This window comes from Cibotium barometz, chromosome 12, assembly GCF_041138505.1.
Source record: "Cibotium barometz isolate CiBa-2024 chromosome 12, ASM4113850v1, whole genome shotgun sequence".
In the NCBI taxonomy this organism is placed as follows: Eukaryota; Viridiplantae; Streptophyta; class Polypodiopsida; order Cyatheales; family Cibotiaceae; genus Cibotium; species Cibotium barometz.
This window is the reverse complement of record NC_141057.1, coordinates 39003705-39025760: the sequence shown is the minus strand read 5'-3', so window position 1 is coordinate 39025760 and position 22056 is coordinate 39003705. Positions and strand designations below refer to the sequence as shown.

The 22056-nt window shown below is 48.1% G+C and overlaps 2 protein-coding genes across 2 annotated transcripts in view; both read left to right on the top strand.

Moving 5' to 3' along the window:
• Positions 1–21547, top strand: part of LOC147633379 (ATP-dependent 6-phosphofructokinase 6-like) — a 51482-nt gene extending 29935 nt beyond the window's left edge. Inside the window, exons 6-14 of the mRNA XM_086806442.1 lie at positions 5164–5322; positions 5429–5482; positions 5639–5707; positions 5808–5937; positions 19876–19916; positions 20009–20224; positions 20330–20378; positions 20564–20718; positions 20878–21547. Coding sequence (XP_086662568.1) covers positions 5164–5322; positions 5429–5482; positions 5639–5707; positions 5808–5937; positions 19876–19916; positions 20009–20224; positions 20330–20378; positions 20564–20718; positions 20878–21156 — 1152 coding nt within the window. The 3' untranslated portion in view covers positions 21157–21547. The remainder of the gene's footprint in view (positions 1–5163; positions 5323–5428; positions 5483–5638; positions 5708–5807; positions 5938–19875; positions 19917–20008; positions 20225–20329; positions 20379–20563; positions 20719–20877) is intronic.
• Positions 8539–12066, top strand: LOC147633380 (uncharacterized). Its single transcript, XM_086805844.1, has one exon. The coding sequence runs from the start codon at positions 9166–9168 to the stop codon at positions 12034–12036; it is 2871 nt and encodes a 956-aa protein (XP_086661970.1). The 5' UTR covers positions 8539–9165; the 3' UTR covers positions 12037–12066.
• Positions 21548–22056: the final 509 nt, after the last annotated feature.

Here is a 22056-nt window from a genome sequence, read left to right as displayed (position 1 = left end):
CCAACCACCTCGGCCTCTTTGACTCCCTCCGCCTCTAGACTAGCCTCTTCCACCTGTGTATGATTGCTTCTGTGAATCATTGGATTGTTGTTGTCCAGAATTCTGATTTCCTTGTCGGCCACCACCTTGGCTTCGACCAGATATCAAATCCCAAAAGTTGGGAATATTCTTCCTAACTGCAATGGAGGTCTTGAATGGCTTGTACTCTTTGCCAAGCCCATTCAGACAGACACTCACCAAATCATCATCCTCCACTGATACATTGATAGACCCAAGGGATTCAACAATGCTCTTGATCTTTAAGGCATATTCATTGATGGACATGCTTTTCTTTTCCACAGTATGCAACTCTTGCTTTAACTGCAACTTTCTTGCCTTTGTGTTAGTCTGGAACATCTGAACTAGATTCTGCCATGCAACTGCTGGAGTGTTTGCATCCTGTATGTGTCCTATCATAGTGTCTATGACACTAATTGAAAGCCAGTACATGACTTTTCTTGCACCCTGATTCCAATCCTTGAATGCCTTTATATTTGGAAGAGTAGCATTCTCCTCAGATAACTCTGGAGGCTCCTCATTGTCTCCTTCTACATAATCCCAAAATCCTGTAACCATTAGGAAATCGGTCGTTTTGAACTTCCAGGCATGGAAGTTATTCTTATCTAGCTTCTCACTAACAATTTAATTAATTCCGTCAGACATGTTTTCCTACAGCAATCAAATAACCTGCAAACAGACAACTTCTGTATGCAACCTGTAATACAGCAGTATCTCCTATAGCTGCTGCAATAGCGGTACTTCATCACGGCCTGTGTGTCACTAAATGTGACGAGAGTACATGTACATACACCCAGAATCAACAATACATGTGCAAATCCTGTTTGCACTTCCAAAATGTACTGCTGCACTGCAATAACCAGATTTCGAGCAGAAACAGTTCTCTACTAGAACTTACAGAAAACTGCCGAACATACCCCGCAGTGACATAATGGAGCCCGTAACGTGCCCGAAACGCGAATCTGGCCGAAAAATAATTGTCCAATAGGACGGTATACCTACCCTGTAGCTCCGCTCCCGCGAAGACAACTCCTTAATCGGAGATGTGTAGCTCCCAGAGCTACTGAGGGGGTGTTGTACCTAAACCAAGAAGGGGAAAGAGATGATGGTGCTCTTACCCGTGTAGTACCGCTTCCTTTCTTGCTTGTTCTTGCCTTTTGCTTGCCTCCTTAGCTCTCACACGAACCAGGCTCTGATACCATAAAGAGAATGTGGGGGAGAGGGAGAGCTTCAAACACTAGCAAGCAAATACACACACACAAGAGAGAGCAAGACACGAGAGAGATGGATAGCTGAATTTTCTTCTATCTTCTTCTTCTCTACTCACCTAACATAACATAAAGATAAGAGTACACACTATATGGGTTAGTACTCAACTACTACAATAATATACAAGGGTTGGTCCATAATGTGAACCCGACTAAATGAGCTAGCGCTATAACTATGCCAGTCTCTAGTAATCCAAAATGGCTGTCACACAGCCTATTATCCCACTGGCCGCATATCACCCATAATCTCACCAACCATGCCAGTGGTGTAGATGCGGAATCTATTACCCAGGCGGGTCATCAATGTCCGCCGTAGCACTAGTTGAGCTCGATATCTCAACAAGCTTATCTTCAGCCTTTTTTGGGTCCTGCAATGTCAGGACATGCTGTCCAAGAGTAATCAATATGTCTTGTTTTTCCGGTTAACAATCCACACCTACATGAAGCCTATTTGAGTCTTGACCATCCAGCCACTTAGGCCGCCATAACCCAGGCCTGTGTCAAGTTGCTCAACCATGGGTTCTCCTCATAATAGAGGCCTTACAAAACATGAGCTAATATAAAATAGAGTGAGGCGGGACATTGATATCCAACACCCCCTCTCGATGAACCCTCAAGATGAACCAAGTGCAAGGCCCTATGCCGAGCTGTTGTTGATGCCGCTCCAGCTGGTCTCTACCAAGAGCCTTGGTGAACATATTGGCACAATCCTCTGCCGTGGGGCAGTAGATCATCTGAACCTCCTCAGACATAATAAGCTTACACACAAAGTGATATTGAATCTCAATGTGCATGGTGCGAGTATGGAACACTAGGCTGCTTCTTGCTGATTCAAGAAATGCATCTTGAACCAAGCATGAAGCGATAATCTATCACTAAGTGCTTGGTGCTTGAATCACCAGTTGAGTCAAAGTCTCAAAACCTACAAAGAGTTTTGACTGTAGTGTAGGTGATGCCAAAAGCTAGTGGTCCATAAACATAGTGTAGCACCCACAGCCTTGCTTCCAATGGTTCTCTCGTGGCTGGTCGGAGAACTTGCGTAAGACGCTAACAACAAAGCTGATGTCTGGCTTGGTGTTACACAAGATAACGAGACTCTCTCCCAATGAGGTGATAGGTCAAGTGGTAGAGGTGTTTGTCTAGGACCAGGAGGTCCTGGGTTCAAAACCTGAAACCAATCTGGGGTACTAGAAGCTTTTTACAGATGGAAGTTTTTACAAGAAACAAGATGCTGGATTTTGCACAACACTTCAGCAAACACTCTTGCTCAAGACCGAGATACCAACAGCACCAAGAACCTGCCCAAAGCAGTCTTGAAACATCCCCAAAATCAACGGCCAAATCTGGAAGAAGAGAGAGAAAGTGCTGTCCTGTACTACCAATAGATGGCTGCTGTACGGCCAGTGCTGTAGGAGAGAAGAAAACCAGTCGGCTGCTGCTGCCCTGCTGTACGGCCAGCGCTCAAGAGAGAGGAAAGGCTACTGCCTTGCTGTACGGCCAGCGCTCAGGAGAGAGAGAGAGAGAACTCAGCAACTGCTGCCCGCCTTTGTGTGTCCTCATGCGCATCCCTCCTCCTTTACATGGAGTTGACCAGCCCCAACATAGCTGTGCTTTTTCTCTTCTGAGCCAAAGTGGTTGAGTTGCCAAAAATATCAAGTTTTATGCTTTTCCCAGCTTGTTGGTCAAGTTTCCTCTAGGCGCATCCTTTTGGTCCACATATGCATGCCCAGAAGGTGATAAGTCCGGCCACACTTTAATGATGTGTGAATCTGTTGACTTATAAACCTTATAAGTTACACCAACAAATAGAATCCCATGTAGTTCATACTCTGTTGCCATCTTTCAGGCCAAAATATGCCAGTGAATGCTTCAGCTTGCTTCTGTGGAAAATCCCCATTCACACCTTGGCTCCGTTCAGTGTGTAAAACAATGGTCAAGACTGGTGGAGGGACCAAATGGTGACAAAATCCCACAATGTGCTTCCTCAGCGGCATCGCCTATGGGTGGGCAGCCTACAGGCAGTGAAAAGTGGTAACTATGAGAGGATCTTGGGCCTAAGGCCAGTCGGGAAAAAAAAGAAGAAAAAAATAAAATGAGACTCCTTGTACAAGGTCTCATCTACCAAACCTTTTGACACAACCATTGCAATAATAGCTTAAGCTTTGACCCAACCTCCTTAGGCGTCACAACTGCCTTGCACTTAGCCATGGCAAATGCTTTAAGTATAATTGCTATATACTTTTGTTGCTATGAGATGAAGATCTTTATTGACTCCTGCTAGATTTCAATGCCCAAGCAATAGTGCATGAGACCGAGGTCTGTCATCTCAAACTCTTGTCTTAGCATCTCCTTGGTATGAACAATCTTCTCCTCGTGACCACCTGTTATGATTAGATCATCCACATACAAGACGATGACCATGCACCTGCGCTTATCAAGAAAAACATGCAAGTTTGCATCCAATGGGCTTCAAGTGAGACCAATACCTTCAAAAAAAGGAATCAATCCAGTGGTACCAAGCTTGTGGAGCCTGTTTTAAACAATGTGGTGCGTTTTGTAATGTGCACACTTTGCCTTCTGAATTCGGGACAACGAATTCTGGGGGCTTCTCCACATATATCTCCTCCTCAAGGTCACTGCATAAGAAGGCTGATTTCACATCCATCTAGTATATGGGTCACTTTTCGTGGGCTGCCAATGCCAAAACCATTCAAATGGGAGCTGTGAGGTCGAAGGTTTCCTGAAAATCACGACCTTTCACCTGTGCAAAACCTTTGGCCACAAGCCGGGTCTTGTACTTCTCCAATGTGTCATCAGGGATCTGTACTTAGCCATGTAGACCCACTTGGTCCCGATAACCTTGTGTCGTGGAGGCCTATGCACAAGGTCCCAAGTATGGTAGCAAAGAATGGAGTCATACTCTGTCTACATGGCTGCCATACAATGAGGGGCCTCTCGCACCTCACGGGCTCGTGCACTGCGCTGCACCACAAGTGTGTAATTGACCAAATTTTCCTGAACTCGTCTGGACTTTTGAACATTAGGTGCAACCTCCTCAGTGGCTGGCGGTGCTGCATCATCCAGAAGTTGCAAGTATCACTTAGGGAATGGCTTGTCCTGTCATGGCACTGCAGGCTCTTTCTCCTCATCTGATTCGTTAAGTAGGATTGTCTGCTGCCCCTGACATGGTGGAAGGGGAACTGGCGCCATGGCTAGTGGTGGTGTAATTTCTTGGATTTGCTTCTGCCCACTGCTAGGTGAAGATGAGGAATGCTTTTCCTTCACCTGTCAAGACGACTCCTGAATCTGGACATCTCTGCTCACTTGCACCTTCTTGGCCTTAGGGTCATAGAGTTGATAAGGGGCTTTTTACCTGTGCAGACTTCTTTGTATTGTAGTGATATGGAGATATTCCCTTCACATGTATCCACATGCTCCCCATGCCCGCTATGACAGATGTATCTAGTTTATTTTGTTTTGTATTCACGATCCTGTAGCTATTGTAACACTTCTTGGTCTTATAGACCCTTCGGGTCTTTTGTAGACGCTTAATATAACTTTCTTTCTTTCTTTTTTTGTAAACACTTAATATAACTTTCTTTCTTTTTTTCTCAAGAACTCTCTCTCTCTCTCTCTCTCTCTCTCTCTCTCTCTCTCTCGTCTTCTATCTGACTTTGACTCTTTCCTTGTTCTTCTCTAACTCTTCTACCATGCTTATGGAGGAAGAAGTAAACTCGTAGATTTTTGGTCCTTGTGTCCAAGGCTGGCTTTTTGTGTTATGCTTATTGCTAGAGATCCTTTGAAATGCTTTAACCTTTAAATTTTGGTGTTTATCCAGGGTGGTTACAGAGGATTTTATGCCCGAAATACTCTACCTTTGAATCCAAAAGTTGTCAATGATATCCACAAGCGTGGAGGGACCATACTTGGGACTTCGCGGGGTGGCCATGATACTACCAAAATTGTGAGCAGTATCGAGGACCGTGGCATCAATCAGGTAATTTGCGCTTTGAACGTTTTTTTTTTTCTCATCAATGGAAAAATGGGGAAAGAGTTGTTTGGCTGGATGTGTGGGCAAGAAAATCATGTGTTTTTTTGAACAGGTATATATTATTGGGGGTGATGGAACCCAGAAAGGTGCAGCCGTGATATATGAGGTGATGACTGCCTTTTGTTTTTGGCATATTTCAGTTGTCTATGTTGAATTGCTTGTAAACAGATACAATAAAAAATGAAAACTAGGGCCTATTCATAAGCTTGCTTTCTCTTTTTGTGTTCACTTAATCAACTCCTCTAAATCTGATGGCATGTAGGAGGTGAGAAGGCGAGGTTTGAAGGTTGCTGTTACAGGGATACCAAAGACAATTGACAATGATATTTCTGTAAGTTAAAGTTGCTAATTATGCATTTTAAGTTTTTCTTATGTATGCAGAGAATGCACCAGGGGTGATGATTCTGCTCTTAATCTTTTTTTTGTTTTAGGTGATTGATAGGTCTTTTGGTTTTGATACGGCTGTGGAGGAGGCTCAAAGGGCTATCAATGCTGCACATACAGAAGCAGAGAGTGTGCAGAATGGTATTGGTCTTGTCAAATTGATGGGCCGATATAGTGGTGAGTATGTTGTGTCTTCAATTCGCATTTCCCGTGTGCCCGGTTTGTTAGGTTTTGTCATCTGCTTATGTATGTATGTATTATGCATTGTATGTAGCAAGGGTGACCGCTTACATATTTGAATATGGTGAAGAGGACCAAGGTACATGCAGTTTGGGTATTCAAGCCCATCTATGCATTATGGTTGAACAAGAAACTCATAGAGCTAGTGGACTCACCACCCAGCCATCAGCTTAATTCTTGGCCCGAGCCTTTGTCTCATGTACCAATTATTTTGGTGACATGGGGACATGATTTGGCAGTTTAGGAACTGATTTGGGGCAGTTTTGGACCAATTTTGGGCCACCTAAGCATGTGTAAACCAGCTTGGTCAAGTGGCCGAAGGTCGGGCACCTTTTCAGCCCAGTATGAACATGTTGATTATCACCTAGGACATTCTCAATTAGTTAACGTTGAAACATTGAATGGGTGATTATCACCTAGGACATTCTCAATTAGGTAAGGTGTTAGAAACATTGAATGTTGATAGACTATTGTTCATTTGTAAGGTTGAATGAGGTGATAAGGTATATGAAGTGATTTGTTCTATGTATGGGACGTAGGAGTTGTGGCTGGGGATATAACCTGCTTTGAGAGATTAATTTCCGATTGCGAAAACTGTGTTTGGTCTTTGACCACATATTTATTGACTGATAGATTCGAGATGTACTTGACTTTCTCATACAACTGAAGGTTGTGAGAATATAGCTTAGTAATGAGCTAAGCTTTAGATTATTCAATTCGTTTATCTCTAGTTTACAAATTCCCTCCTTTCGTAAAATGGACATGTGAAGAGAATTTTTGGCTTGAGTTGTTTAACTCAAAGAGCGGACTCGGAATGTTCCACTAAAACCAGAATGAATTTTGGATATTTTTAAGTTTGCACTTAAGAACAAGAATGTTCTAGAGATGTCAAACAAGTGGAGAGGTCATACTGAAAGTTGAGAGCTCTTATGAGATTGCAAAATCTCTAAGGAGTTTCTCCCTATCTCTTTGACTAGTTACTACTTTAACATATGTGTGGGAGGTTTAGAATAAAGGAGGGAGAATGCTACGGGCCCTATTGGCCACCATTAACAGCTGATGGGGTTTTTGAGGCTAGGCTTATACCAAGGGTGTGGTCCGAGAGGGGATGCATAGGGAATAAGTTACTTATGGACACTATACAGGTGTGGGTTAATGTGAAAGCCTATATTTAACTATATCTATTAATAAGTGTTCTCTTGCTTTATTATTAGCCCCAAGCCTATATAAATGAGTTATTGGCTCATAAATGCACATCCAACGAAGGGGGATCAACCCATGCAAGGCCTAGACGTTAAACTCTAGCCACACACCTCGGAGGGGTGGGCGAAGGTGGTATGAGACGCTTGCTTGGGAGTGCTCCGCAGGAGCTATGGTTGAGAGGTGAACCACAGCACTGTCTACTATGTGTTTGTACGCAGGGGATGCTCGAGATATCATGTGGTAGCTTCAGGGAGAATCTTTTTGCACTCTTTGGTCCTGCCCCCTGGTCAGATGATGCGCCTATAGCATGAGGGCGTCTAGGTCTCCCCCTCTGAAGCACCTCGCACACTACCTTTTTCTGCTTGCTGCAAAATGCGCCACCTAGTCCTCGGATATTCCACGAGGCTATCCACATGACTGTAGAAAACACAGGAGGTCCACAGGTTATGGAGGCTTGAACAGCTTCATCATGAAGAGAATAGGCTTGAGGGGAAGAAGAGATGAACCTCAAGCCATGGTAATGAAGTACAAGGGTTAGAGAGAGATAGAGAGAGAGAGAGAGAGATGCACTAGAGCTCAAGTATGAGAGAGTTGACACCGGTGTTGGAATTATCTGAGTCTCAGTGGTGTAAGGTCTTGTCCAGTATGAACACCCTCTTATTAAGGGTTAGGTCAAAAGATAAGGCCTTGGTGCCTATAAAAGCATTGTACATGGTGGGAGTATTATCACATGATACAATAATTCTTGTTTCCCCTCAGAGTGAAGGTGGTGAGACCCAAATGCAAAAGAAGTGACCAACCTCCAACTCCATCACATCAGTGCAGAGAGGCGACCTAGCATGCGCACCTCCCGTGCCATAACTATTCCCATTCAGCTTATGACCGAAGCTGAGATTATTGCTTAGTCACCCCTCCCGACTCCTAACTGGGATAAGAATACATCTTTGCCTTTTATAGCATCAAGGCATGACAAAAACTTCAGAAAGACATCCAAAAATACTCAGATTTTGGAGGATGAGATAACCCTAGACTCAAACATAAATAAAAGCTAAAAATTTAGAAGAACCCCCCCTCCATGCTGATGAAGACCCTTTTGTGGCGTTGTTTCCAAGCAATGGAAGCATCCTGACAGAGGGAGTAGAGCGACGAGCAACAGAGCCGGCTGATAGAAAAAACGCAAAGTGGTGCTCGATGGCGAGGCATGGGAGCAGTGGGCAGGGGTGGCAGTGGCAACGAGATCAAACAGGTTCTTCAAAGGGGAAAACACAAGGCAAAAGTGCATTCATGGATGGGCTCAAGCTTGGCTCTGATACCATGTAGAAAATACAGGAGGTCCACAGGTTATGGAGGCTTGAACAGCTTCATCATGAAGATGTGTGTGAGTAGGCTCGAGGGGAAGAAGAGATAAGCCTCAAGCCATGGTAACGAAGTACAAGGGTTAGAGGGAGAGAGAGAGCAAGAGAGAGTAGTAGAGCTCAAGTATGAGAGAGCTGCATCAAACAAGAATGATTGTATTACGTGATAATACTCCCACCATGCACAATGCTTTTATAGACACCAAGGCCTATCTTCTGACCTAATCCTTAATAAGTGGTGTTCACACTGGACAAGACATAAGCCTTACAGTGGTTGGCGTCACAGCTGAGCCAGGCACGCCAGGAGGTTAGAGAGGCAGAGGAGCAGAGATATGAGTTTTACTATCGTCGTCAGGCCTCTCAGTGGACGCAGCTTGGTGATAGAGTGACTGGGGAGTTTTTTGAGATCACTGGACCCCGCCATGCTCGGGCAGGAGTCCGTCAGCTTGGTAGACCGGATGGATCGGTAGCTACTGAGCCCGGGGAGATCAGAGCCATTGCCACTGCATTTTATAGAGACCTGCTTTCAGCGGAGCCATCCACTGAGGACAGAGATGCTTGCAGACAGACTGTGTGGGCCCATGTGCAGAGGAGGGTCACAGATCGTATGCGTACAGTTCTTGGTGCGCCTCTTTCAGAGATTGAGCTTGCCGAGGCCTTGAGGGTCCTGCCGCGACATAGTTGCCTAGGGGAGGACGGACTGACGCCGGCCTCTTTTATGCGCTATTGGGACCTTTTGGGGCCAGGCCTCCGCAGGGGCTTTCAGTATGTTTTGGACACTGGGGTGATACCACAGAGCTTTTCAGAGGGCTTGATCTTTCTTATCCCCAAGGGGGAGGGAGTATCAGATGATATTCGGCATTGGAGGCCTATTACGATTCTCAACACTGTCTACAAGGTCTTAGCAAAGGCCTTGAGTTTGAGGATCCAGCCCTTTTTCGGGGAGTTGATTCATGCTACCCAGACAGGATTCGTCAAGGAGCGCAGTATCCTTGACAACATCTTTACTTTCTGGGAGGCGACGGCCCGAGCTAGATTTCTTGGCGAGGACTTGGTCGTGATGCTTCTCGATTTTGAGAAGGCATACGATAGAGTTGATTGGGGTTTCTTAGAGGGCACTATGCTTCGCCTGGGCTTTGAGCCAGGATGGATCAGAGGGGTGGCGGCTTTGTACTCCACAGCTCGTAGCCAGGTGTTGATTGCAGGAGGACGAGGGCCGGGTTTTGAGCTGCCGAGATCAGTCCGACAGGGGTGTCCCCTCGCCCCTTTTCTTTTTCTCTTCTTTGCGGAGGTTATGAGCATGTATTTGACGGCAGAGGAGGTTGGTTTGAGAGGACTCCAGCTCCCAGTCCGGGGGGAGGACCTGCTTGATGCTGAGTTTGCGGACGACACGGGCTTATTTTTGCATGGCCAAGAGGCCAATCTTCTTTGGGCAGAGCAGTCGCTTCAGGTTTTTAGTGTAGCTTCGGGAGCATTGATCAATTGGCGCAAGACAGTGGCCTTTTGGATCAGTAGTGCTCCCACTCCGGCATGGAGCCCGGACCCCGGTTTTAGATGGATTCCTCTTGGCACAGCAGTGCGGTATTTGGGATGCCAGATTGGACTAGATTTGTCACCTGAGCAGCAGATTGCCCCGCTTCTTCTGAGCATTCGGAAGAAGCTTTTGTATTGGAGTACAGCTCGACTATCCTTGGCTGGGAGGGTGGTGGTGGCAAATCAGGTGCTGCTAGCGACCATGTGGTACATTACGTCTTGCTGGATCTTCTCGAGCTCTTGCATCAGCCAGGTACAGAGGCTGATCAGGAACTTTCTTTGGTCTGGGCGGGACGGTCAGCCAGCCCGGGCAAAGGTTGCATGGGCAGTTATTACACTTCCGCTGGCTCAGGGAGGCTTGGGCATTATAGATCCTGTCGATCAGAGGAGAGCCTTATTGGGGAAGCTTATTGTTCGGGGGCTACTTCCAGGCGCTGAGCCTTGGAAAGAGCTTCTCTTGCAGCGGCTGCAGGCTCGGGCTCCCCCAGCAGGGGGCACTTGGGCACCAGAGATTCGTTGGATCTTCATAGAGATGAGGAGGACAGGCCTCAGTAGAGGATGGGAGGACAGATTTGCTTTGAGTATCCTGAGAGCTTGGGAGTTGCTGAGACCGGGGCTCTCTCAGCGACCTCCTTCTTGTGTTGAGGAGCGGGCCAGACAGCCGCTCATCGAGAGCCCAGCGGTTCGCACAGAGCAGGGTCATATGCTGGGTTCTCGGCCTCGTCTAGCCTGGGAACCTTTAGCGGCAGGCCCAGCACGCAGTTTTGGAGACTGGCAGGCCTTCTGCAGTCTCCCAGAGGAGATCCAGGTGGAGAGGCTGAGTCACTTCAGAGGGGGGATGATTATGAGGGATGATATTCAGGAGGCACTCACAGAGGAGTGGTTCACGCCTTTCGAGCCAGTGGCCCCACGGTGGATGGGAGCCTTTACTCAGTTGGAGATCCTGATTGCTGTCAGAGCTTGCACTGAGGATGGCAGATGCCTCTACTATGAGATTCAAGATGAGGGCAGACTTCAGAGAGTGGAGGTGGAGTCGCCTTTGGTTGCAGAGTGCACCTTTCAGAGGATACGGGTAGTGGCTGTCGCTTCTCGGAAGTGGCATATTGACCCCGACCCTGCTGATGTGCTCCCGGATTGGCGCATATGGGCATATGCAGCGCGCCCCTTGGCCCGGTTACAGTGGGACCCTGGGGAGTACGAGTGGCTTGATCCTTATGCATCCCTTGAGGCCACAGAGATCACCTTTTTCCAGTATACTGTTCGGCTGGGGAGACATATTTTGATGGCGAGGAGGATGGTCTCTCCAGCTGCAGCGGGGCATTGGCGGCTACAGGGACTCTCACAGGAGTTCCTGGAGGATTTCTGGGCTCGGCTCTGGGCTAGTCGACAGGCCCGCAGGATCTCGACTTTCCAGTGGCTGGTCGCCCCCACAGGGGCTCAGCAGTTGGCACCTGGCTTGTTTACAGCGGTCTTCCGGCAGCCTGCGTCCGATGCGGCCACCCTATGGAGACACAGAGACATTGCCTTTGGGATTGCCCTCAGGCGCAGCAGATTTGACTGCAGATGCTGCGTATTCTGGCCCCCCTCTCTCCAAAGGGTATGTTTACGTGGGGTGCCGCTGCTTGGTCGACTTCGTCAGGGCCTGCTATGGGCTATGAGATGGAGCAGGACAGTCAGGCCATTAGATTCATTAGGGGCCAGCCTCGCCTGGTTTCGGCACCGGATTTTTCGTCCGCCAGCTGGACACAGGAGAGGGATTTACGATGGGAGCTCCTCAGCAGCCTCACCATCTGGTTCACCTGGAGGGCCCGGTGTTTCACGGCCTTTGAGGGGAGACTGGAGCCACCAGCAGAGACTGCTCGAGATATCATGTGGTAGCTTCAGGGAGAATCTTTTTGCACTCTTTGGTCCTGCCCCCTGGTCAGATGATGCGCCTATAGCATGAGGGCGTCTAGGTCTCCCCCTCTGAAGCACCTCGCACACTACCTTTTTCTGCTTGCTGCAAAATGCGCCACCTAGTCGGATATTCCACGAGGCTATCCACATGACTGTCGAAAACACAGGAGGTCCACAGGTTATGGAGGCTTGAACAGCTTCATCATGAAGAGAATAGGCTTGAGGGGAAGAAGAGATGAACCTCAAGCCATGGTAATGAAGTACAAGGGTTAGAGAGAGATAGAGAGAGAGAGAGAGAGATGCACTAGAGCTCAAGTATGAGAGAGTTGGCACCGGTGTTGGAATTATCTGAGTCTCAGTGGTGTAAGGTCTTGTCCAGTATGAACACCCTCTTATTAAGGGTTAGGTCAAAAGATAAGGCCTTGGTGCCTAGAAAAGCATTGTACATGGTGGGAGTATTATCACATAATACAATAATTCTTGTTTCCCCTCAGAGTGAAGGTGGTGAGACCCGAATGCAAAAGAAGTGACCAACCTCCAACTCCATCACATCAGTGCAGAGAGGCGACCTAGCATGCGCACCTCCCGTGCCATAACTATTCCCATTCAGCTTATGACCGAAGCTGAGATTATTGCTTAGTCACCCCTCCCGACTCCTACTGGGATAAGAATACATCTTTGCCTTTTATAGCATCAAGGCATGACAAAAACTCCAGAAAGACATCCAAAAATACTCAGATTTTGGAGGACCAGATAACCCTAGACTCAAACATAAATAAAAGCTAAAAATTTAGGAAGAACCCCCCCTCGATGCTGATGAAGACCCTTTTGTGGCGTTGTTTCCAAGCAATGGAAGCATCCTGACAGAGGGAGTAGAGCGACGAGCAACAGAGCCGGCTGATAGAAAAAACGCAAAGTGGTGCTCGATGGCGAGGCATGGGAGCAGTGGGCAGGGGTGGCAGTGGCAACGAGATCAAAGAGGTTCTTCAAAAGGGAAAACGCAAGGCAAAAGTGCATTCATGGATGGGCTCAAGCTTGGTAGAACATGGCTCTGATACCATGTAGAAAATACAGGAGGTCCACAGGTTATGGAGGCTTGAACAGCTTCATCATGAAGATGTGTGTGAGTAGGCTTGAGGGGAAGACGAGATAAGCCTCAAGCCATGGTAACGAAGTACAAGGGTTAGAGGGAGAGAGAGAGCAAGAGAGAGTAGTAGAGCTCAAGTATGAGAGAGCTGCATCAAACAAGAATGATTGTATTACGTGATAATACTCCCACCATGCACAATGCTTTTATAGACACCAAGGCCTATCTTCTGACCTAATCCTTAATAAGTGGTGTTCACACTGGACAAGACATAAGCCTTACAGTGGTTGGCGTCACAGCTGAGCCAGGCATGCCAGGAGGTTAGAGAGGCAGAGGAGCAGAGATATGAGTTTTACTATCGTCGTCAGGCCTCTCAGTGGACGTAGCTTGGTGATAGAGTGACTGGGGAGTTTTTTGAGATCACTAGACCCCGCCATGCTCCGGCAGGAGTCCGTTAGCTTGGTAGACCGGATGGATCGGTAGCTACTGAGCCCGGGGAGATCAGAGCCATTGCCACTGCATTTTATAGAGACCTGCTTTTAGCGGAGCCAGCCACTGAGGACAGAGATGCTTGCAGACAGACTGTGTGGGCCCATGTGCAGAGGAGGGTCACAGATCGTATGCGTACAGTTCTTGGTGCGCCTCTTTCAGAGATTGAGCTTGCCGAGGCCTTGAGGGTCCTGCCGCGACATAGTTGCCCAGGGGAGGACGGACTGATGCCGGCCTTTTTTATGCGCTATTGGGACCTTTTGGGGCCAGGCCTCCGCAGGGGCTTTCAGTATGTTTTGGACACTGGGGTGATGCCACAGAGCTTTTCAGAGGGCTTGATCTTTCTTATCCCCAAGGGGGAGGGAGTGTCAGATGATATTCGGCATTGGAGGCCTATTACGATTCTCAACACTGTCTACAAGGTCTTAGCAAAGGCCTTGAGTTTGAGGATCCAGCCCTTTTTGGGAGAGTTGATTCATGCTACCCAGACAGGATTCGTCAAGGAGCGCAGTATCCTTGACAACATCTTTACTTTCTGGGAGGCGACGGCCCGAGCTAGATTTCTTGGCGAGGACTTGGTCGTGATGCTTCTCGATTTTGAGAAGGCATACGATAGAGTTGATTGGGGTTTCTTAGAGGGCACTATGCTTCGCCTGGGCTTTGAGCCAGGATGGATCAGAGGGGTGGCGGCTTTGTACTCCACAACTCGTAGCTAAGTGTTAATTGCAGGAGGACGAGGGCCGAGTTTTGAGCTGACCAGATCAGTCCGACAGGGGTGTCCCCTCGCCCCTTTTCTTTTTCTCTTCTTTGCGGAGGTTATGAGCATGTATTTGACGGGAGAGGAGGTTGGTTTGAGAGGACTGCAGCTCCCAGTCCAAGGGGAGGACCTGCTTGATGCTGAGTTTGCAGACGACACGGGCTTATTTTTGCATGGCCAAGAGGCCAATCTTCTTTGGGCAGAGCAGTCGCTCCAGGTTTTTAGTGCAGCTTTGGGAGCATTGATCAATTGGCGCAAGACAGTGGCCTTTTGGATCAGTAGTGCTCCCACTCCGGCATGGAGCCCGGACCCCGGTTTTAGATGGATTCCTCCTGGCACAGCAGTGCGGTATTTGGGATGCCAGATTGGACTAGATTTGTCACCTGAGCAGCAGATTGCCCCGCTTCTTCTGAGCATTCGGAAGAAGCTTTTGTATTGGAGTACAGCTCGACTATCCTTGGCTGGGAGGGTGGTGGTGGCAAATCAGGTGCTGCTAGCGACCATGTGGTACATTACGTCTTGCTGGATCTTCTCGAGCTCTTGCATCAGCCAGGTACAGAGGCTGATCAGGAACTTTCTTTGGTCTGGGCGGGACGGTCAGCCAGCCCGGGCAAAGGTTGCATGGGCAGTTATTACACTTCCGCTGGCTCAGGGAGGCTTGGGCATTATAGATCCTGTCGATCAGAGGAGAGCCTTATTGGGGAAGCTTATTGTTCGGGGGCTACTTCCAGGCGCTGAGCCTTGGAAAGAGCTTCTCTTGCAGCGGCTGCAGGCTCGGGCTCCCCCAGCAGGGGGCACTTGGGCACCAGAGATTCGTTGGATCTTCATAGAGATGAGGAGGACAGGCCTCAGTAGTAGAGGATGGGAGGACAGATTTGCTTTGAGTATCCTGAGAGCTTGGGAGCTGCTGAGACCGGGGCTCTCTCAGCGACCTCCTTCTTGTGTTGAGGAGCGGGCCAGACAGCCGCTCATCTGGAGCCCAGCGGTTCGCACAGAGCAGGGTCATATGCTAGGTTCTCGGCCTCGTCTAGCCTGGGAACCTTTAGCGGCGGCAGGCCCAGCACGCAGTTTTTGAGACTGGCAGGCCTTCTGCAGTCTCCCAGAGGAGATCCAGGTGGAGAGGCTGAGTCACTTCAGAGGGGGGATGATTATGAGGGATGATATTCAGGAGGCACTCACAGAGGAGTGGTTCACGCCTTTCGAGCCAGTGGCCCCACGGTGGATGGGAGCCTTTACTCAGTTGGAGATCCTGATTGCTGTCAGAGCTTGCACTGAGGATGGCAGATGCCTCTACTATGAGATTCAAGATGAGGGCAGACTTCAGAGAGTGGAGGTGGAGTCGCCTTTGGTTGCAGAGTGCACCTTTCAGAGGATACGGGTAGTGGCTGTCGCTTCTCGGAAGTGGCATATTGACCCCGACCCTGCTGATGTGCTCCCGGATTGGCGCATATGGGCATATGCAGCGCGCCCCTTGGCCCGGTTACAGTGGGACCCTGGGGAGTACGAGTGGCTTGATCCTTATGCATCCCTTGAGGCCACAGAGATCACCTTTTTCCAGTATACTGTTCGGCTGGGGAGACATATTTTGATGGCGAGGAGGATGGTCTCTCCAGCTGCAGCGGGGCATTGGCGGCTACAGGGACTCTCACAGGAGTTCCTGGAGGATTTCTGGGCTCGGCTCTGGGCTAGTCGACAGGCCCGCAGGATCTCGACTTTCCAGTGGCTGGTCGCCCCCACAGGGGCTCAGCAGTTGGCACCTGGCTTGTTTACAGCGGTCTTCCGGCAGCCTGCGTCCGATGCGGCCACCCTATGGAGACACAGAGACATTGCCTTTGGGATTGCCCTCAGGCGCAGCAGATTTGACTGCAGATGCTGCGTATTCTGGCCCCCCTCTCTCCAAAGGGTATGTTTACGTGGGGTGCCGCTGCTTGGTCGACTTCGTCAGGGCCTGCTATGGGCTATGAGATGGAGCAGGACAGTCAGGCCATTAGATTCATTAGGGGCCAGCCTCGCCTGGTTTCGGCACCGGATTTTTCGTCCGCCAGCTGGACACAGGAGAGGGATTTACGATGGGAGCTCCTCAGCAGCCTCACCATCTGGTTCACCTGGAGGGCCCGGTGTTTCACGGCCTTTGAGGGGAGACTGGAGCCACCAGCAGAGACTGCTCGAGATATCATGTGGTAGCTTCAGGGAGAATCTTTTTGCACTCTTTGGTCCTGCCCCCTGGTCAGATGATGCGCCTATAGCATGAGGGCGTCTCGGTCTCCCCCTCTGAAGCACCTCGCACACTACCTTTTTCTGCTTGCTGCAAAATGCGCCACCTAGTCCTCGGATATTCCACGAGGCTATCCACATGACTGTAGAAAACACAGGAGGTCCACAGGTTATGGAGGCTTGAACAGCTTCATCATGAAGAGAATAGGCTTGAGGGGAAGAAGAGATGAACCTCAAGCCATGGTAATGAAGTACAAGGGTTAGAGAGAGATAGAGAGAGAGAGAGAGAGATGCACTAGAGCTCAAGTATGAGAGAGTTGGCACCGGTGTTGGAATTATCTGAGTCTCAGTGGTGTAAGGTCTTGTCCAGTATGAACACCCTCTTATTAAGGGTTAGGTCAAAAGATAAGGCCTTGGTGCCTATAAAAGCATTGTACATGGTGGGAGTATTATCACATAATACAATAATTCTTGTTTCCCCTCAGAGTGAAGGTGGTGAGACCCGAATGCAAAAGAAGTGACCAACCTCCAACTCCATCACATCAGTGCAGAGAGGCGACCTAGCATGCGCACCTCCCGTGCCATAACTATTCCCATTCAGCTTATGACCGAAGCTGAGATTATTGCTTAGTCACCCCTCCCGACTCCTAACTGGGATAAGAATACATCTTTGCCTTTTATAGCATCAAGGCATGACAAAAACTCCAGAAAGACATCCAAAAATACTCAGATTTTGGAGGACCAGATAACCCTAGACTCAAACATAAATAAAAGCTAAAAATTTAGGAAGAACCCCCCCTCGATGCTGATGAAGACCCTTTTGTGGCGTTGTTTCCAAGCAATGGAAGCATCCTGACAGAGGGAGTAGAGCGACGAGCAACAGAGCCGGCTGATAGAAAAAACGCAAGGTGGTGCTCGATGGCGAGGCATGGGAGCAGTGGGCAGGGGTGGCAGTGGCAACGAGATCAAACAGGTTCTTCAAAGGGGAAAACGCAAGGCAAAAGTGCATTCATGGATGGGCTCAAGCTTGGTAGAACATGGCTCTGATACCATGTAGAAAATACAGGAGGTCCACAGGTTATGGAGGCTTGAACAGCTTCATCATGAAGATGTGTGTGAGTAGGCTTGAGGGGAAGAAGAGATAAGCCGCAAGCCATGGTAACGAAGTACAAGGGTTAGAGGGAGAGAGAGAGCAAGAGAGAGTTAGAGCTCAAGTATGAGAGAGCTGCATCAAACAAGAATGATTGTATTACGTGATAATACTCCCACCATGCACAATGCTTTTATAGACACCAAGGCCTATCTTCTGACCTAATCCTAATAAGTGGTGTTCACACTGGACAAGACATAAGCCTTACACAACTGAGACTCAGATAATACCAATAATGACTAAGCGAAGAGGCTGCGGGCCCTGAAGGGCCTCTCCTCGGCTAGTGAGGTTTTCCAAGATGGTTTGGAGGGGGAGTAGTGGCTACCCTTGCACGGTCGCAATCACTTGAGGTGGATATGTTCTTCCCTCCTCGATTGAACTGGCATCTAAGAGAGGCAATGGAAAAAAGAATAAATCCAGCGGGTGACGTATGAGACGTGGAGGGGCGCCCTTGGAGTCGGGGGGAAGAGATGAGGCTGGGGAGGAGCAAATGAGGGTCTCCATTGGGTCAGAGAACCGCCAGGACTGGTACTGGGTGTGCGGAGGTTTACTCCTTGGCTAGTGAGGCTTTCCAAGACGGTTTGGAGGGGGAGTAGTGACTACCCTTGCACGGTTGCAGGCACTTGAGGCGGATATGTTCTTCCCTCCTCGAGTGAACTGGCATCTAAGAGAGGCAATGTAAAAAAGAATAATCCAGTGGGTGTGATGCATAAGACATGGAGGGGCGCCCTCGGAGTCGGGGGGAAGAGATGCGGCCGGGGAGCCATTGGGTCAGAGAACTGCTGCCAGGACTAGTACTAGGTGCGCGGAGGTTTACTGCTGCAAGGGGGTGAACCATACTCTCCTGGGGAGGGGCAGAGGGGGCGGGAGGAAGGTGGTGTGGCTAAGGAGAAGCTGGAGGAGAGGGGGGTGAGGCTGAGAAGAGGCTTGGGGGGCAGGGACCTGGTCCGGTGGTGGCCGGACCCCAAGGGTGGAAGAAGCCAGAGGAGGGGAGTGGGTGGAAGATGAGGGGGGCGCACCAGGGGGGAGGCAGTGGGGTCCACCGAGGGCTCGCTTTTAGAGGGGCTCGGAGAATCCTTTGTCAAACCCGGCACAAGATCCAGGCATTAATGCTCATAATGGTTCTCGGAATGGGTGGAATCCTTGGGGGCAGGGGCCTCAGCGCAAAGTTTGCTAGGTTTATGCCCATGAGCGTGGACACTTCTGTAGGGATCTCATTGCAAGCCTATGAGACATGGACAAGCTGTCCAAAGTGCTGTGTGCAGAGGGTCAGGAACGGGCCTCTGTGTGGGCTCTGTACTGTGTGCATCCTCCATGGGAGGGCTGGATGCTGGTACTTATGCTTGCACAGGCAGTCCAGGCAAACCCTATTGTGTACGGGCTGTGCCAGGTCCTTTTTAGGGTGACTGATCCACATGGGAGGCTCACAATGTGCATGAAGGCCTTTTGCAGGAAGTGTGCAGGTCTTGCAGAACAGGCAGTACAGGGGGGCCGAGACAGCATGGGGGGGTTGCCATACGGACTGGGCATGGCTGTGGTTAAATTAGGCATCCTTGTATGGCTGTGGGCCAGACCTAAATGGTGCTCAGCAGAGCCACCCTGTTCTCCAAGAAAAGCAGGACATGGGGCAAAGAGGCACGGGTACTATTTTTGGGTAAAAAATAAAGCAAAACTTTCGCTGAATGTTAGAACATCTTTAAGGGTCTGGTAGAGATAATCGCACCAACAAGGATTATGAACCTTGAAAGCCAATCAGAGACAGGATGTCTAGTGAAGAGGCTGCCGAAGCATTTATCACGAGAGTTTGTCATAAGGCTCATAGATTTCACCTGGAATCCCATGCCCACGGTGTGCCCTATAACTTGGCTAACTCTAAAATAAATTTCAATCAAGGACAAGTTTTTTATTGTTTTGTGGACATGAGTGCTCAGTTGTTAGATTTGTGATTATATTAATCACAACATTTTCCTCCAAATGTTCTTTTATTGCATATGACAGAAGTTATGTTTTTATTTATTTTGGGACTGCAGGGTCTTTGTTGAAAAGGGGGGGGGGGGGGGGGGGGGTGGGGCTGCTAAGTAAAAGTTTGCTATCTCATTATCTTTCTGGGCTCTTTCACATATAATACATACAGGTTTTTGGAATACTTTTTTATAATATACACTGAAAGTTTTTAGTACTTTGCTTACAGGGTACATTGCGATGCATGCTACTCTGGCAAGTCGTGATGTGGTGAGTATAATTGTTGACTGTGATTGTAGAAAGGCACGCTTCTCACAACTTTGTGATTTGTTTTCGATTTATCGTGGGTTTTATCATGGCAGGATCTATGTTTGATACCAGAGGTACCCTTCTATTTAGAAGGTGAGGGTGGGCTATATGAATTTGTTGAAAAACGTCTACGAGAAAGTGGACACATGGTAATAGTTGTAGCAGAAGGGGCAGGACAAGAACTTCTTGAGGAAAGTACAAATGCATGTGATGCATCTGGAAACCAATTGCTTCGTGACATAGGCATGTGGATGTCTCAGAAGCTCAAGGTATGTGGAAGTCATAAGGACGGAGTAAAGAAGCACTCTTAAGTATACCCCTTTGCTTTCCAGCTATGCCTTGTAGTAATTGATACTTGTGATGATTCAATGTAGGATCATTTTCTTGCTACAAAGAGAGAGGTTCTGAACTTGAAGTATATCGGTAAGCAGGAAGCTTTTACGGACTATATGGAAATGCTTACGTGAACATACTGCATGCATAACTGCCTGTCAAGCTGGCCTAGTCATGTATCATATGTATGCACATGTACATGCTCATGTATGGGAGATCATGCACACATGATTGAGTGTTTTTTGTGCATTTGTTGATTATTGATCATTTTGCAGATCCCACGTACATGATTCGTGCTATTCCTAGCAATGCAGCAGACAATGTGTATTGTACTTTGCTGGCCCAAAGTGGTATCCATGGAGCTATGGCAGGTTATACTGGATATACAGTTGGACCTGTAAATGGTCGTCACGCATATATTCCAATTTCGGTATGTCATCACCAAGTTTCTTGTCTTGTTGAATTTTTTTTTGGAGACAGGATTTTTGCCTTGTTAGGTTATTAAGTGTGCGTGTGGCAGGTGTGTGCATGCATCATCCATGCGTGTGGCAGTTAATAAGGTGAACTTAAACTGTTTGAATTGGTGCAGAGAGTAACAGAAAAACAGAACCGTGTGAACATTGCTGATCGAATGTGGGCACGGCTGCTCTCCTCAACCAACCAGCCTGCTTTCATTGATGCTGACAAAATAAATAAAAAGGAACCAAAGGGAGAAACCAAGGGTCTTTTCCAATGTTTAAAGAATGACTTTGTAGATGTTCTCGCACACTCAACTCATCAGACTACAAACGGGTCCCTTATGAAAGAAGGGGTGGTGCCTGAGGACAAAGCAGCCACTAAGTCCAAGGAAGAGGAGAAAACAGAGTGATTAGAATGGTTCGGTGTGCTTGCAACAAACGGCCATTGAGACGGTAGTCACGGGAGGCCGTTATGTCAATACATATGATCATAGTAAGATTGGCTTTCCAAGCTTAAGAACTTCTGAAAAATCGGCCTCTGGGCTGATTTGATGTCAAGGCATTTCTCCTTGGTAGCTGAGGAGAGCTGTACTTTACATGAAGAGTACATGTGGTGTACGTACTTCTGTGAGTGAAGTTTTTTTTTTTGGAAAGTTTTGTACAATGATGACTAGCAAGCAGGTACAGATGAGGGATGAGTTGGTATATAAAGCGTGGTTAGATTTAGATCCTTTTTCTGGACATGAGGGATTCCACATTTTGTGGCCATGTAATAATAATTCCATATTGCTGTTGTACAGAGTGTTGTTTCTTGCAGCTGTATCATTGTAGGCACATTCAGGCATGTAATAATAATACTAATAATAATCCATGCTGCTGTGTAACAAAGAGATGCAAAGTTGGAGATCATGGTTGTTTGCAAACGCACTTCATTTTATGGGGCCTATTGTATTACCTATTGTCTTGTTCTCCCCTTCCACTCTTTTGGAGATCATGATTTTTTGCAAACTCGCTTCATTTTATGGGGGCTATCCTATTACCTGAATTGTATTGTTTTCCCCCTCCACTCTTTTGGAGCTTGACTTGCTATCCTTATGTATATGATTTTCCTACCATGGCTTACAAGAAACTATTGAAACGCAACGGGGATTTCTTGCTGTGAAGAGAGTAGATAAGCATACAGAGGATCAAGTAGTGTAGGACCTATTGGAAGTCTTCTTGTGACTTTATGTGAAGAGAGGAGATAAAGCATACAGGGGATCAAGTAGTGTAGGACCTATTGGAAGTCTTCTTGTGAGGATCTAACATCA